This window comes from Oryzias latipes, chromosome 11 (assembly GCF_002234675.1).
Source record: "Oryzias latipes chromosome 11, ASM223467v1".
Lineage (NCBI taxonomy): Eukaryota > Metazoa > Chordata > Actinopteri > Beloniformes > Adrianichthyidae > Oryzias > Oryzias latipes.
Window position 1 is genome coordinate 5,845,295 of NC_019869.2, and position 17,390 is coordinate 5,862,684.

At 42.4% G+C, this 17,390-nt stretch overlaps 1 protein-coding gene across 1 annotated transcript in view; it reads right to left on the reverse strand.

The window, feature by feature from the left end:
* The window catches only part of LOC101170442 (dolichyl-diphosphooligosaccharide--protein glycosyltransferase subunit STT3B), a 78,478-nt gene that overhangs the window by 9,999 nt on the left and 51,089 nt on the right, over positions 1 to 17,390 (reverse strand). Inside the window, exons 4-7 of the mRNA XM_023959614.1 lie at positions 13,693 to 13,758; positions 5,164 to 5,263; positions 3,058 to 3,156; positions 959 to 1,105 (exon numbers count right to left, since the gene is read on the reverse strand). Of these exons, the coding sequence (XP_023815382.1) occupies positions 959 to 1,105; positions 3,058 to 3,156; positions 5,164 to 5,263; positions 13,693 to 13,758 (412 nt within the window). The remainder of the gene's footprint in view (positions 1 to 958; positions 1,106 to 3,057; positions 3,157 to 5,163; positions 5,264 to 13,692; positions 13,759 to 17,390) is intronic.

Below are 17,390 nucleotides of genomic sequence, written 5' to 3' on the forward strand. Positions count from 1 at the left end.
TTACCTCAGAAAGGCCTCTGTATGGATGAAATGCAGTTGCTTTTATGGAAAAACTAGCAAACGGTGCAGCTTTGCATAAACAATATCTGAGCTGCACAGCAGCAGAAATGAGAAAAGGCCTCAGAAAAACAACACGCCTGGAAAAAAAATAAATAAATAAAATACAGCCCCTGGGAGTTTTCCTGATTAGACGTCTGGATATGAATCGTAGCTAAAACGATCAGGTTTGGAGAAAAGGAGACGCTTGAGGAATGAACTTCCACTGCAAACACTGACCTTAAGGGTTAAGGGAGGCACCTAAAAGGAAACCAGGTGAAATCAGGAAAACGGGATTGAACGTTCATGTCAGAGATTTGATCCTTTATTGATGATTTTTAATGAACTTGTTTAGAAAAGTAACTGAAACTGCTTTAGCTGAAAATGAGCTCACTTGTACAGTTTCCATGGGGGTGGGGGTGGGGGGGGGCTCTGTCAGGTACAGGTAAAAGGGAGGGAATCTGAGGCCTTGTTGGTTCTTTACACCTTTGAAGCCAAATGAGGAAACAAAAAACTGGATGCCTCCTGAGAGTCGGAGCTTCGTTAAAAACACACTTTTGAGTAAAGGCTTCCCTCCCCCCGAACGTTTGAAGATGTTGCCACGATAAATGTAAATATTTGTTAGGGAAAAAAAACCCATAAACTGAGTGAAACTGCTTTAACACCTTCAGTCCTGCACCGAGGCCACAAAACATCAAACTGTGGAGCTCGAGACTTTCTCATCTTGCAAAGAGAACAGCTTCACCTAAAAGTGTTGCTTTCATCCAAAGTGTTTCCCACCATCTGAGGTTTATCTTTTAACTTGTTTACATGTGTTTTGCATGTCAAGAAACTTTAGTCTATACATAAAGTGATTGATTGATCAGGATGGGTTTTTTTTAACAAAGAACTGCATTAACTAAACGTTTCTTAAACTACAAACCTGTGTATGTGAGATAAATCACTGTGAGGAAGACGACGCAGGCTGCAAGAGAGACGCCGAGGAAGAAGAGCGTCTGGAACTCCTGGCGGGTCAGCCTGTCTTTCAGGTACTGCAAGAAGGCATAGGCTTGGAGAAGAGCAAACACACCTGTGAAGACACAGATTGGAGAAACTTCAGAACTGTTTGAAGGCGGCTGCCTCCCACGGGGTCAGAGGAATCCTCCCCCCCAGGACGTCCCTGAGATATGAAACACCGCAGGATGACAACGCCAAACGCTTGGGACAGATTGGTGTAATTTAGTCCCTCTGCTGTCTCATCCCTCTTGTCAGTCTTTTCTTCGTTTCTCAGCTGTCACTTTTTCATGGCTATTCTCTCACTCGTCCTTTAGCTCGTCTGTCAAAAACGATTTACAGGGGAGAAAACAGAGGCAGCCTTTCTCCACCACCACCCATGCCATCTCCATCCTCTCCTCCGGGAGGCGAGCGGCGCCTGCAGAGGGTATCCAGCATCTCTTCCAAGGTTAAAGTCCCCTGCTGTCTGCTGGAGAGCCGCTGTGGTGCTGACACGCTCGTCAATCCACGCCACCGCCTTCCTGCCGGAGGGGCCGACATCTCAGCGGACCCGACAGGTTTGTGGTTTCGTCACTGTGTCCCACAGAGCTACCGGCAGATGTTCGGAGCAGCTGTTGCCCTGATGATATTTCAAACTCCTGCGTTCCGTGGGACGGGGGAGCAACAGCTTCTTCGTCTGGGAGGAATTTTGGAGGATTCCCTGAAGCCTGTGAGGAATCAGTCTTCAGACAGACTTGGAAATGTGGACGCGTAGCAGACGGTACCCCTACAAACTGACACAACAGATCCAGGGCTCTAGGGTTCGACTGGATTTTTCAACTGTGCCTAAAAAGAAACCCATGGTTGCATCGGTGCGCCCAGCCGTTCTGTGGGGGGTGAGGGGTGGGGGCATAATCTCTGCGACTCTGGAAGTCTGTATGTGTGCAGGTGTTTCTGTTTATGAGAATGTGCATCTGAGTCATCCAGTTTGAGGGGCGTTAGCATTCTTTGAACACTCATCCTCGCTTTAAGGTGAAGGGAAAGTTTAGTTAGCTAATCAAAGGAGCCTCTCCAAAAACCAGGAAAGCCACCGTCTGTATATGAGAACTGGCCCGAGTGACTCCCCCCCCCCCTGCCGTTTTAACAGGAAGTGGCATAAGCAGCCAAAACCCCACAGACTTCTATAGAGAAATAAACCGCTGTAACTCAGTCATTCTATTGGTCAGAATAAACATTCTTAATCTGGTACCTTTCATCTTCTTGGCAATTCTCTTTTTTTTCTGTAATTTGGTGTTTATAACCTCAATAACTTGAACTACATAAATAATATCAATATAAAAAAAGGTAGAGTAAGGTTCTTCTGACCAATAGAATGAGTGAGTAACAGCGGTTTATTTCTCCATAGAAGTCGATGGGATTCTGGCTTTTTGGAGCCCCTCCCTTTTTGGACCCCCAGGGGCTTAGGGGTCACTCAGTCCAGTTCTCATATTCAGTCAATGGTAACGAGGGAAGAAAGCACAGAAAGCGAGCATTTACTGCCAAAGAGGCTTTGACAGGGACATCAACTTAATATAGATGATTATTTCCTATGCAGAAGCGACAGAGCGAATCATTTCTCATTAAATGTTGGGCGGGGCAATTAACTACTGGAGTACCCCATCACACTGGCATCAGTTTCTTTAGTGGTTTATTGACTGAGATTAACTCTTGGCATGATAAATAAAAACATAAACAGTCACTGAAGCAGCTTTGGGTATGTTTTTCATGTTTTTCACTTTCTCCTGAAAATGAACCACCAGAAGCTCAAGCAGCACGTAGATCTATTCTGCTCACGGAGGCCGCAATTGTCGTTAGAAAGAGAAGACAGAAATGAGCGGATGACCCTCGTTTTTTCTGCGACAACTCCTCAAACCAGCAGACGGTAAATAAGTCCATTATTAAAGCTTTGGAGAAGAAGCCGCTTTGTTTTCTCCACTCTGACTGACATTTATAAACATTTTACAAGCAGAGGCAAACAAAAAAAAAAAGTATGGCGAGGGCGGGGCTTACCGGCAGCAGCCATGTGTTCGCTGGTCCTGATTGGCTGGAAGCCAACAAACGGAACCTGCATGGACAGTATGAGGCCCACGATGTAGAAAGTGCTGTAAGCTGTGGAGAAACAGAAGAGAGGAGTTAGTGAAACAGATCCGTCTCCTGCTTTCTCTCTAAATGAAAGAAGTCAACCTGGATAGTTTGAAGTGGAGTGGTTTAACTGCAGTACCTCCGAGCGCATTCATCTAATGTCATATACACAGAAAAGGGGAGTTTGGGCGCACGGAGGCCTGGAGTGTGACGAAGATGTTGAGAGTGGGGCGACTCCCACCTCAGTGGCTCGGGGACCCGAGCGGCTGACAGCGGCTTAATTAAGATTTCATACTCATCCCAAAGACAGTGCCCTGCTTTTGAAGTAGTTTCGAGCGCCCCCAGCAATCTCCTCCACACATCTGCTGTTGACTCAAGACAGTGGGGGAATTCTGTGAGGCACTTTCCTAAAGCCGATATTTGTGTGATCCTCCTTTTCCCGCCGAAGAGCAGCTGGGATCCGAGGCCAGGAGGGAGGGCGCCGAGCAGAACAGGTGCTCTAATGCCTTTTCTGTCAGAATAAGGTCATACATTCATTTTTCCATCTCTCTCGTTTGCCATCAAAAGGCGTATAAAGTCTCCGAACGATTCATATGCTGCACATATCCCAGAGAAAGAGCGAGAGTGGAGGGAAACTTTCCGCCTCGTGTCGGCGTCATCAAGTAGAACTTCAATTTTCAAGAGCTCTATTTGAGATAAGGCAACGATATGTCAAACGCCCTCTTACTCTGAAGAGTCCACGGAGCTTTTCAAGTATCACTTGTATTCGTGCATAATAATACTTGAAGTGTGATCTCGACCCTGACGGGGGGAGCCAACCCAACGACGGATGTGTGGTGAGGAATCACAACACGAAGAACCAAACGGAAAGGTAAAGCCGTAGTCCCAACTGCCCTAAGGGGGGGTGGGTGCAAAAAGGCAAATCTGGACGGGGCATGAAGGTGATCTGCATGACATATTAAGCAGACTGCTTGGTGAGCCTATAGAGAGAAAATATTCATGCAACAGGTTGCAGCAAACATTTCTATAAATACGAGTAAAGTAGGTGATGCAGACGTGTCCTACATATTTTTTTTTACCTCAACCAAACCCTACAGACCGTACTAGGAGGCTGTTAGTGCATCTGAAGGGGCAAGTGTGCACTCCAAGCAAAGACTGACTATTAGGACATTAGATAGCAGCTTGCATGGATGTCCTACAGGTGTCTTACGGACATTTAGAGCTGATTTACAGAAGTTAAATGTAAGCATTTTTGAGGTTCAACAGCGACTTCACGACCTTGTAACGCAGTGCACCCTGGAAATGTTTTTTTAGACTAAAGTCATGTCATGTTTAAAAATAAAAAAAGATGACCAATATCTCAGCTCTTTTTTAAGGACTTATTTTAGTTTAATGAAAACTGAAAGACCTTTTAAGGATCTGTGACCAGCCTGTATGTGCGGCATTCACATACGTTCAGTAAGGAGCCAGTACTCACATCTTACCAACAACTAGAGCGTGTGGCGTAAAGACGCCGTACGACAGCATCACCTGTAGGTTATAAGCGTGTGCAACCTCCTTTGGGGTTAGGAATACTTTACTACACACCTACCACATACACAACAATGGCCCGCTCCATTTTCATGACTTGAGGTGGCCGAACGTGCCTCAAGACACGCCGGCCCTCCTCTCCATGGACCCGGATAACCCAAAAACCTGCAGCTCCCCTACAGGCCAACCTGACCCCCCAGGTGGCTGAGGGTTTGAGGCAGCAGGGGACTGCGATGTTAAGTGACGCGTGGAAGTCTGCCAGGCCGACGATGAGATGTTTGTCGTCAGGAATTAGCACGATTGCGACGGAGCACTGCAGCTTGATTCAGGGTCAAACGCTCGGGCGATTGCGTTTGAAAATGCACAAAGAGCGGCGTACGCTGCAAACACGCCCTCGCTCCACAGGGAGCATCCACAAACAAGGCCAGACTCCACTTCAGATACTGTATTCCAGGTGTTTCAAACAGCAGGTCAAAGCGTTGGAGTGGAGTGTGTGCGGCTTACCGATGTAGACCCTCCTGCTGTAGCGTTGCATCAGCAGCAGCACAAACACATGCAGAGGAATGAGGTTGATGATGAAGACGTATCCTCCCCATGCTGACACCTGGAAAAGACATCAGCAGGTAAACTGAAAGAGCTCAAAATAACATTCTTTACACACTGTTGTAGGATATAGTTGAGGAATCAGAGTCAGAGCAGTCCCACTTAAATCCCATAAACGGTGAGAGTCAAACAGGAAAAAAGTCTGTTCATGGACTGACAGCATCCCGTCATTCCTGACAGTTCCCTGCATCAGAACCTGGAATCAGCTGTGAATAGAGCAGTAGCTGAGAAATAGGTGGGAGACGGTGACAAAGGTTGGAGAGATAAACAAGTCCAACATTCAACCACAGAGTGTCTCAGTACAACAGCAGAGTTCCATCTAAAACAAGAAGGATTGAAAGAAAACAGAAAACGACCTTCTTCATGACAGTATTTTCTAAAGAAATGGAAATTCCATTGTGGTCTTTGGTAAACACGGGATCAGAGTCTTCAACCATGTTAAAACCAATCCTTCTCACATTTTAGAGTTTCCTATTATAATTTCCTCTCTTTGGAGTCAGAGGACCAGAATCCATCTGGGTTCTACTCAAAACCAGCTCAGCGGCCTGTACTCACACCGGTTTCCAAACGGCTTAAGTGTCAGAGTTTGATTTGACACACTTTAGTAGTCATTAGTAACACTAAAACCTGAAATGATATTTCAGAAAATAAAAGGGTTGAAAGCAGCAAATAGCCGCCCAGAAGCCAGTTGATGTCAAATGATTACAGGATTAAAGTGATTTAGAGAGACGACTTCACAGAAAGTAAAGTGTTCACAGAGGAGAACAGGTGAGGTCAGAACAGAACCAAGTCCTTTAGAGCAGTGGGTACTGCCTTTTAAGACCGGCACCGGTCCGTGGGCTGCTTGGTACCGGGCCGCAGACAGAAAAAACTATGATCAATTCCCTTTTGTTTATTTTCTGATACGTTTTATTTTGGAAAACCACCAGATTCTGTCCATCCGTCTATCTCGATCCGTCACGTGACGTGACTTTAGGCAGCTGCTTGGGCTGCAAAATTAGGAACCCAACGCTAAAAAGCTAATAAAAACCAAACCACAAGGCACATTTGGAAAGTTTCTTCTGGGAACAAAAGCAGAAGTTTTCCTGTTTTCCTTGTTCTCACCTACCAGAAGCTGCTTTGCAAATTTATGCAGCGACTGACTTGAATGTTTCACACAAGAAGATAATGAAGATGCAGAAACGGTGGATTCATGTTTATTATTTCATTTAGAAAGTACCACTTTTACGACGGTTCTGTCGTTTTATCTTGATTTATTTATCCACCATTAAAAGTTGGACGTGTCTAAAGTTAGCATCCGGTTGTTAGCATCCACTTTGACGTTAGAGGGAAAATCTTCATCACAAAGTCACAAACCAGCTGCAAACATTTGACAGAGAATGAAGATTCAATCAAATAAACTTCATTGTTAAAGGGACATTTATAAATTATGCAGACATCTGTCATCAAGAAACTTTAGCCCAAAAAATGTTTCTCTGTTTAAAAAGAAAAAAACAATGAATCTGGATTTATGTAAAAATAAAATATGAAAGATGATCTGAGTTGTTAAAATAAATAAAAAACTGTAATGTTGCTTTTAATAAAGTATTTAAAAATCGGAATCAAGACCTTTGTTTCTGTAATTATTTGTCATCTGTAAAAAAATAAAAAAATAAACAACTTTTTAGATTTTTAGATTGATAATTACATTGCCTAAAGTGTATATTTACTATACTCTACTACATTTGTGAAGATGGCAAAACAGCGATGTCGGAAATCACAAATATTAGTCGTGGATGTTTCAGGAGCAAATGTCCAAGTAAGTGAATATTGTTACATCCCTGATGTTGATATAGAAAAGTTATAAGAGTAATATAGAGTGGTCTATTTAAAACCACTTTCACAAACTTTATTTCTCTAATCATGACTTTTTTTTTTGTAAGACACACAATAGATAAAAATGCTACATGCTCTCCAGCACAGGTACAAGCAGAAGACATGCATATGTTAATATTGTAAATCAAGTTTTAATGTTAGACTCCATACAATTTATTCTGGTCTCAAATTCACTAAAATAATTTTGTAAAAATCTAAATTTAGCAGGTCAAAGAAGTAAAAAAACGAAAAATAAAGTTCAAAAATATTAATGATCCATTATCGTGTCCTTTGCTTTAGTGCTAAAAAGCTCACATTTAAATGCAATTTTAAATTGTGTTGGTCTGTAACTTGTGCTGTTTTAAGCTAATCAAGATCCATTTTCAACCTCTGGAAGAACTAAATGTGCATATTTGAGTTTGGGAATGATGCACCTGCAATAAAAACCAACAAACTTCAAATGTCATCTCTGGCATCAAACCGTGCAGTGGCAGACAATAATTGCTTTCATATTAATTAGTCAGCCAGAAAAAAAAACATTACAAAAAAAAGTTAAACGTGAGAAATGATCCCCAAAAATCTCCTCCCACAGCCGGAGCAGCCAGTCAACACGCTTTACTGCCTCTTCGCAACAGAACAATAAAAGCTGATGAATGTAGAATCAATAAAAAAAGACAATCATACTTTACGTGCTCAACGTTAAATGTGAGCTGTGACAGTAACTCTAAAAGATGCACTAAAAGTAGATCTAAAGTCTGATCAGTGTCACTGCAGAGAATATGAGCGCTCCTAAAAACTGCATTTAACGATCACTGAAGACATTTTCATTCTTTCTACTCATCTATAAGAACGAATGAAAAGGACTGTATATGAGAACCCTCCACAGTCGGCGCCTTAACAGGAAGTACCAAGGAGCTAAGATCCCATAGACTTCTATAGAGAAATAAACAGCTGTTATTCAGTCAATCTATTGGTCAGAAGAACCATTTTGGCTCTGATACATTTTTGTATTTGGCTGGTGCCCACATCCAAGGTTCAAAACGTCTTCATGTAGCCTGCTTTCAAGTGGTAGGGATGTGGCCTCCCAACAAGCTCACCCCTGACTGGTGGGAGCGGTTGTCATAAAAACTAGGAATGCACCAAATATTCAGCAACTGAAAATTGCAAAAAAAAAAACAAACAAACAAAAAAAAGCCATATTCAGCCTTCGGTGGGAGTGAGTAATAAGAACATCGACTTAACCCGACTTGGACCAACCACCGCTTACCTCCTCCCACATGGCGGTGTCTGTATAATGAAAAAAATGTTGACTGAATAGACTGTTTGGAGCCTGAAGTTAACCATTTTCCATTGACGGCATCAAACTCATTTGCTAAAGTGCTCATGTACCGTCAAACAGACAAGAAACAGACAGTAACAGTAACTCGTCCAACAAACTCCTAGGCAACTGCTGTCTGATAAAAAGCTATTCGTGTCCCACCCCGACTCCATTTTTTTCTGGGGTGCTAATGGTGATTAGGCCGTTTTTTGCAAAAATCAAAAACCTGTGTCGCTTTTAAGACATATTTTCATCAGAGCTGCAAGAGCTCATTACAAATTTGCTTTTGGGTTGTGGGCGGGACTGCTGGCGCAGAAGTTAGCTTAGCTTCTTTCCCAGCATGCCTTTAATTACACTCTCTCCCACTAGCTACAAGCGCCTCACAAGCCCAAGCTAACATTAGCGTAGCAAAAAAAAAAGGCTAGCAATATCAGATCTTTCCAGCCGCACAGTTTAGAGCCAGATTCCAGCGCAGACGTGGAAAATAAAAACGTACATGGATCTATTTGTCTGCAAGTGGAGGCTTTAGAACTGTAGCAGAGAAAGCGAGGCTTCAGCCCGCCCGTGGCAGTAGCTGAGTCATAAATCAGAGCTTTTTCAAACATCCAAATTTCATCTCCTGATCCATTATTCATGTCCCCTATTCTGAAAAAAAATGCTACAAGAACATGTTGAACTTTGACGGGTGATAAGCCAGAATTTGTATCTAACTGATTATAAAGAGTATTATTAGTAGAGTAAGTGAAAATGTCATACGATCCTTGCTGGGCAGGTATTCTTCAGGATTCAGTTTGTTTTTGTTGTCTGAGAAGCTCAAAGCTCATCATGGAAAGTAGAATGACACCAAAGACTCGTTTTCAATGTTGACTTAAGAGCGGCTAACCAGGAATCTGTTGCAGACAAACAGTAATGGAATTGAACCTGTAACCGTGTATGTTGTTCTATGTCAATAAGAGTCAGGAAAGCCATGAAATCAAACCCCCGTTTTCGACGTTTCACACTAAAGAGAACATTTCAGATTCGGAACCACAAACAAATCTTTGTCCCTGAAACATATCAAGCTGCCAAGAAAAATCAACCCTTTCCAATCGTTGGCCTGCTTTCGCCGCTATGTGTACAGAAAACCACCTCAGTTTATCGGATCGATACGCAACAAACAAAAACGCAGCAGACGGATGAAACGCACGTCTTTATTCGCTTTGACCTTTTGCTCTGCTGCATTCAAAAGCCCTCCTGAAAAAATGCTAAGTTATGAAGGAAATAAAACGGCACGTTAGCAGATCAAGTACATAAAAAACCAACAGGTTTTAGGTGCTGCTTCTGCATGAAAATCCAGTTTTTTTGTTGTATAAAAGAATTTGCTGCCATTTGACTGAGTCAATTTGCTTCAATTTCATCTTCGCAGTTTAACATTTTACAATATTTGGGAACAAAACATGACATTTTAGCATTTTTACAGCAGTGATGTGGCCCTGCAGTGGGGGGGGGGCTGAGCTGGAGAGCCCTGCTGAGGGCGGAAAAAGCCAGTTTTGTGTTTATGCTTCAAACAGCAAGTCTGTGTTTCAGTAGCAGAGTAACAGCAGACGACAGGAAGCAGAAACCGATCTGAACAATGACCGTTTGCTCGTATTAACGTCTACAGAGCTTATCTGATAAACATAGAGGAACTGCAACAAGAACATGCGTGACAGATGTGGTTTGAGGGTGTGTGCACAAAAACATGCTTTTTGGGCTTTTATTGGTTCCCACTGGTACTCTAAAACTTGAAGTTGTCTTTCTTCCACTTATCCGGGGCCGAGTCGCGGGGACAGCAGTCTAAGCAAAGATGCCCAGATTTTCCTCTCACCGGCCTCTTCCTCCAGCTCATCTGGGGGGGGGACCCCGAGGTGTTCCCAAGCCAGTCGAGAGATGGTCTCTCCAGCGTGTCCTGGGTCTTGGCCCAGTGGGACATACCCAAAACACTAGATGCCTCAACTGGCTCCTCTCGAGCTCTCTCCAGGTGACCGAGCTTCTCCCCCTTTCTCTAAGGGAGCAGCCAGCCGCCCTACGGCGGTAGCTCAGTTCAGTCGCTTGTATTCGGTACCCTGTTCTTTTGGTCAGACCTCACGGCCATAGGAGAGTCCTGGAACGAAAATCCATCGGTAAATTGAGTAAATCTGGCTCAATTCTCTTCCTCTTTTTGGTGTGAAACTTTTTATTCACCTTTCATAGCAGCAACGACTTTAAGCCTTAATCAGAAGTTAAATTGCAATAAAAATCTTCACCTATGCTTTCAGAATTTTAATCATCTGTGTTTGTTCCCCTGCATAATGAAGAGGAGCCCATCACTTAGGGCAGTAATGTGAGGATAATCCAGAATTAAGTTGCTCCTCATTTTGCTGATATTACCACAAAACCGCAGTGTACATATAACCTGCGGTGAAATAGTTCTGCTACACTGGTTGGCTCATTTTATGACAATTCATTTAGCAGACAGCTTCGTGACTGACATCCTGTTCCCCGGAGTCGTGCCGTCAGTCTGAATTTTAGCTCAGCTAAGTGGAATTTTTTAAGCAACGAACCAAATCTGCGTCTGTTCAGAATACTGATGGATGGGGCTTCAGACACCAACTATAGTTCAGTTCAGAGGGGTGGAGCACAGATGCATCAGCTGTGCAAACAGGCCAAATCATATCCATGCTGTTCAAGCGTTTAAACACTGACATTTATAGCATTGACCAACCCCCCACGTCGATGTCTTTCAAATGAATCGGCAGATTTCAAAATGCCTAAACCCCTTTGGATCCACTGGTCTTGGTTTGTGAGGCAGATCTGTGGAATGATGCACCAAATCATCACAGTCTTTCATGCATCGTAGCAACCGCAGCTCGTTGGTTTATCAAAGGGTGCATCAAATGGGGAAAACAAATATGACACACTTAGATGTGCAACAGCCAAGAGGCTGACTTCTAAATTGAAGCTTTCATGAAGTAACCGGAGCCAGATCAGTTCATTAAGTAAATGCTGGGTGTAAAGAAGCCTCCACTCACTCCAACGAAAAAAGGGATCCAACATACTCCAGTCTGCTCCCAGAGATAAAAATCGGTTTACGGTGCGTCCATTTTCTATTTTGTTTGACTTTAAAATTCAGTCTCTACATAAATGATATTGTCAATGCATCTAAATAAAATGCATCTTCTTTGCGGATGACAATACTTTCTTTCTGTGTGGATGATAATTTAAGTAAGATGCTTCAAACAGAGATGGAAAAACATGAAACAGTGGTTGGATGCAACTAAATTAAAGTGTGAAAAATCTTTGTATTTTGCAATATAGATCTAAATAGGAAAATTTAATTTGAAATGAATGGTATTTCGATTAAAAAGTAACAGAACTTAAATTTGGGGTTTTGGTATTGTTGATCTTTCCTGGAAATCTCATGTTTAAACAAAATAAAGTAATAATAAAGTAATTGCTCTCCTATATAAAATTAAAGGGTCGTTTTGTATCAATGCATAATATTTATTCATATATCTCTGTGATTTTTTTTATGCCTGATCCATTGTATAGAAGTTTAGGGTAAACAAAAATAAATCGCCTTTTTATTTAAATTTCAGATAAAGTTAAATGTAGAATTTTAAAATAAAGTGCATTATAAGTGTTTACCTTACAATAAAAAAAATACAAAGAAAGACGTATGTACTTTTTTAAGAAACCTCATTTTAGAAATAAAGTTAAGGAAAGATGCTTTTCAACACAAGATGTCACGTCATAGATTGATCTTCAATCACTAATCAAAGAGGCTAGATGGTTATTTAGTTTATAATTTATAATGAAAATCATCATTTGGTGGTGTTTGCCAAACTTTCTTTGCTCATCGTTTTGAGACGAGAGGAGAAATGTACCACTGGCTTTATTATTTCATTAAAAGGTGCAGAAATAAGTTTTCTTATTGAAAAAAGAAAACAAGTGTCATGTTGTCTTGGTAATTGTTTTGTGGGAATAAAATAAATAGGTTAAAAAAAAAAAAAATCAGATATGGGCGGGGGATCTCCACGGTTTTCGGGGGCCGTACAACAGGAATTTTTAAACGTCTGGTTTATTTAGTTAGATTATTTGGCATTTTCAGGTTTGGTAAGATTAAAAAACAAACAAACTAAGAGGTCCCATGTCTGCACACATTTATCCCTTTCACAGTTAACAGCTTGTGACGCCGTAGTCTTATTAGTTATTAATGTGGAATAAATGAATGAAGCAGATCTCCATCACCCAGTCAAAGCAGAACTTTTGACACGACAACGATTTAAGCTTCCATTTCCCTTCAATCTAACGTCATCCCTTCTGCTCCATCCTGGTGAGTTCAGAGGAACGCCACCATAGAAAGGTTCCTGTGGCGCCCGTTAAAGAACACGGAGCTGCTCTGATCCTCGGCTACATTTCTCTGCCCTCTATTTTAATGATTACGCTAATTTTCTTTTTATAATTAGCTGAACAAAACTGTCGCATTTAATTATACCATCAAAGAAAACGCTGCCTTGACTGTATCCCGATTGAACCCACAGAAAAAAGCAGCAGCTTGGGGTAGATTAAGCTACCAGAACAAGCAACACAGAGTTAAAGAATAAAAAAAAAAAATCAAAGAGGGTTGTTGGGGCCATCAAGCTGTTTTTACCAAAAAAAGGGTGAAGGTTTATAATGCAGCCGCCTACAGGAGAGATGGGAAGACTTTATGACGATAAAATGTCCTGTTCCGTTTTTAACACCTCTCCACATCTCCATCTCCATTCTGTTTGGATTTCCAACATCTTTCATCCAATCTTCCCGCTATAATCTGCCGTCCCCTCTGCAGTGTGATCGATGAAGCTGGATCCCAGTAATCTGTTCCGCTTGGCATCCGCCTCGTACCCGGCCATAGAGATTTAGCCGGAATGAAGATTTTTGCAGACGCTCATGCTCCCCAACACAAATGCAAACAATCTGCGGTTCAGGCAGCGTGCCCAGGCGGCCCTTTCATCTTTTTTTCCTGTCAGAAGGGTTCCTAATAAATATGCAGAATAGAGCGGCTAAATGTTCCAAACGACGTCTTTGCATTTCCTTCTCACCGACTGTTGTACAGATAATGAGCAGCACTTCACCAACGATGTCTTCTGGTTTTCTGTCGGGTCCGATCGCCTTGATGGGGTTTTGTACCAATCAGACGGGAAAAGCTTCTTAAAGCTTCTAACACCTTAAAACTCCTTAAGCTCGTTTCTTCGTCTCTGAGCGTAAACTGTTCTTACCATGTAGAAATAGGAAAGACAGCAGCCGATGGTCCAGAACACGGAGCCCGTCTTCACCGATTTTACCTGGAAAAAAGAGAAAATGCGTTACCACCAGAGGCTTAATGAACGGTTTCAAGCAACTTAGGGGCTACACAAAACTTATAGCCCCAGACAAAGTGAGAAATACAGTTTTCCCTTCACTTTAAGCTCAAACTGCTTAAGAGAGTTCACTTTTGTTTTTTCATCTTTACTGACTTTGTGAACTTTTTGAGAAAACTTGCACACACACTCTAATGACCTCAAAACAGCGGGCTGTTGTGACGGAACAATGCCGCGTTGGGCTAACAAGCCCTCTACTTCGAGCTCCCTGCAGCTAATAAAGCAGGTGAGCAAGTTAACATTTGAAAACATGGTTAGAGACAAACACGCAGAATGGAAGACGAGTCTCCGATTGACCTTTCCAACGATCCATCTCGCCGTAACAGAGATTGCTTGTTTGAGATGTTGACAAGTGGCGTGATTGGAAACGGCTGAGAAAAAGGGAATGAAATCTGCTGGATGGAGGTGGTCTTACCCCAAATTACCTGTCACAAACAGACGTCTGAATCCATCTGCTTCACGATTGTGCTTTCTGCACGTTCTCCACACCAGGATACCTCGTCAAAATATTTCTATTCTACAGATTTATTACTCAGGTAAGCAAAAAAGCAGGAGTTGATGGCTTCCAACCAGAAAACATGGGATTTCCAGGAAAATGAATCCTCATTCATGCGTTTTTCTATTCAGACAGGCAGAAAGTTCAACATTTCAGGCTTGTCATTTATTCGGTGCCAGGCACACGTTACTGTCTCTGCTTTGGACAACAATAGGTTCTCGTGCATGGTCCTTCTGTGCTGAATGAATGCCTCATGTATTGACTGCACACGTCTTCATTACTGCACTGGCAGCTGGCAGAGCCCAGCACCCCGCTGCACTGAGATGCATCGCATTCAGAGTGCAGCAGAAAACCGACTTTATCCAACAGCGGGATCTTATGTCGCAGTGGGGAACACGAGCAAAGATGGAACGCATGAGGAACATCTGATATCCTACACCACTACAAGGGCGTTGGTCTCAACCGCCCTTACAGGTGGATACGGCTGTCCGCGGGTGAAAAGTGGGCAAACCAACAAAGATGGCCCCAAGAAAATTTTAGGGTCATATACCTTTCAGCGAGCCTGTGGGGTAAAACTGTTCATGCAACACGTAAGGATAAGTTAAGCTGAAGTACGAGAGATGAAGAGACGTACAGGTTGTAAAAAAACGAATAATTCTGTGAACTGCACCCGTTAGTGCTGTTCATCTGATAAGTGCAGTGTAACTGTTAGGAAAGAGGAAATTCAGCAGAGTGTAGTGTGTGAACACTTGTATATCACGTGCACACTCCATGCATGCAGCACTTGTGTGTGCAATGGCCTGGACTCGCACCTTAACGACTAGAATGCGTCATAAAGGCACCGTACGACAGCTTCACTCATGCGTCATAAGAGCATGCCACTTCCATGAGCCCTATGAATACTTCATAATACACTTACCACACGCACTACAATGGTACGTTCAATTTCCATGACATCCCCTTGAGGTGGTCGTACGAGCCTCAAGGGAACTACAAGACACACCTGCGCTCCCCTTGGGATACAGACAACCAAAAAAACCAGAGCACCTCTACGGGTCAATACCTCATAGTAGTGAATGAAGCCAAGGCTTGAATATTACAGAGGCAATAGAAATAGATATAACATTCTCATATAATTATTATTTTTCTGAGTAGTCTTTTTGACCCTTTTACACATTTGAAGCATCGAGTGGATGCATCAGAATGAAGAGGAATATGGAGCTTGTGGCTTGCCGTAGTAACTTGTACATCACACTGCTGCTGATTCAAAGCGACCTGAATGAAGAAATACTCAGAAATCCAATTCTAGGGTTAGTTTTTTTTCCCCTATCCAACAGCTGGACAGGCAGATGAGAACTGAGGGCCTCTTGTGTTGGACATATTTTACTTTAACAATAGGGGTTATTAATCTTCAGACAAACCAGAGGTATGTCTGAATAAACCCCTTTTGTAATTGAGGCCAAACTTTATTAATTTCAATCATGTTTGAAAATCTTTGGTGTTGGACCGGACGGAAAAGGAAAGAGGGGAAGAAGAGAGAGGGATGTTAGAGAGGGGGGTGGGGTGGGGGTAGGAGGGTGATAATAGGAGGGGGGGGGGGATAAGAACATGAAGCAGCATAGAGCAGCAAGTTTACTGGTTGTTTATCATTACGGTAAGGTTCAAATGTAGTAGGGTTAATTTTTTTCATACATGACCTCAATCATGTGAAAAATGATACAAAAAGCAGTTAAAAACACTATTTTCAAATGAGTTGGGCTTTAAGACTTTCCGATATCCCAAATTAGCTCAACAAACTTGACGAATCCTGATTAAAATACAAGTAATTATTCCACAATTTTTGAGTAGTAGGACCCCCGAGGACCCCCAGCACCATAATAGTGGCATCTATCTGTTAGAAGCCAATGCTAGACCCCACACCCCCACCCCCCATCCTCACAAGCTGCTTTCTTCACAGAATTCACACTGTGGTGCTATTCCAACTAATTACATTCGAGCTGCAAGAATGAGTGGAAGTCCTGTAGCAACAAGGCAGTGCAGGAGTTCCAGCGAAGGAGGAGAAGCTAAGCAATGGCTTAGCTCCCCCCCAACACCCCGTTTCAGAGGATTTAATTATAGATTATGGGAGGAATCGTGTGCGTTTGCCAGTGTTTGCATGTGGAAGTATGTTAGGCGGGAACACAAATAAAGTGAGTGGAGTTGAATGGGTTTATTAGCAGCTACAATGGAGGAGTCAGATAATGAAGATTGGATTGAGTCGTCCTAGAACTGCTGCCATGTGGAGGAGAAGACGAGGGGTAAAGAGACGGGAGGAAAGTGAGAGAAAAGGGGGGGATCGATAGGGAGATGGCAGAAGAAAATAAAGCGGGAGAAAAAGCAAGGAAGCAAACATCAGTAGGTAGAGCATGGCTGGAACAAAGACAGACAAGACGAGGAGGGAAAAAAGGCACAAAGACAAATGTAGGTAAATGAGATTGATAATGGGAAGCAGCGACTCTAAAAATGCTTTTCTGGAGTCTAGCTAAGCAGAACGGGTTAGTGAAGGAGATTACTTTTGATTTATTTACTTTGGATAGATGTCACTTGAGGAGCTAATGGCTGCAATGAGAAACACCTTCTTCATTCAGAGACTTATTGATGTCCAAACCAGACGTGATGCCTGTGTAAGCAGCTTATAAACAAGTCCTGAACAAAGGAAAACACAGGCTGAGGGGTCCTTAACCCTTAAGAACCCAGACCCACTTTTAAAAAATATATCATTATGTGTATTTGACCTCAAGCCAAGTAGACCAAAGAATCCATCTCTGATATTTTTGTGACGTCACCAGATGTAATCGGGTTCTTATGGGGTATCAACAACATTTTAAATTTATCTGACATATTTTTAAATGATTTACAGAGGGTTAGGAGTATTTCAAAACAGACATTTGAGCTCCAGGTGAACCAGTAGATGTCAGTAGAGTCAATCTCTTTGATCTTATACCTCAAATAAAATATAACTTTCAGATCTGTTTAATAAATGCTTTAAAAAGATGTATAAAATCCAATGTAAAACTGTCTT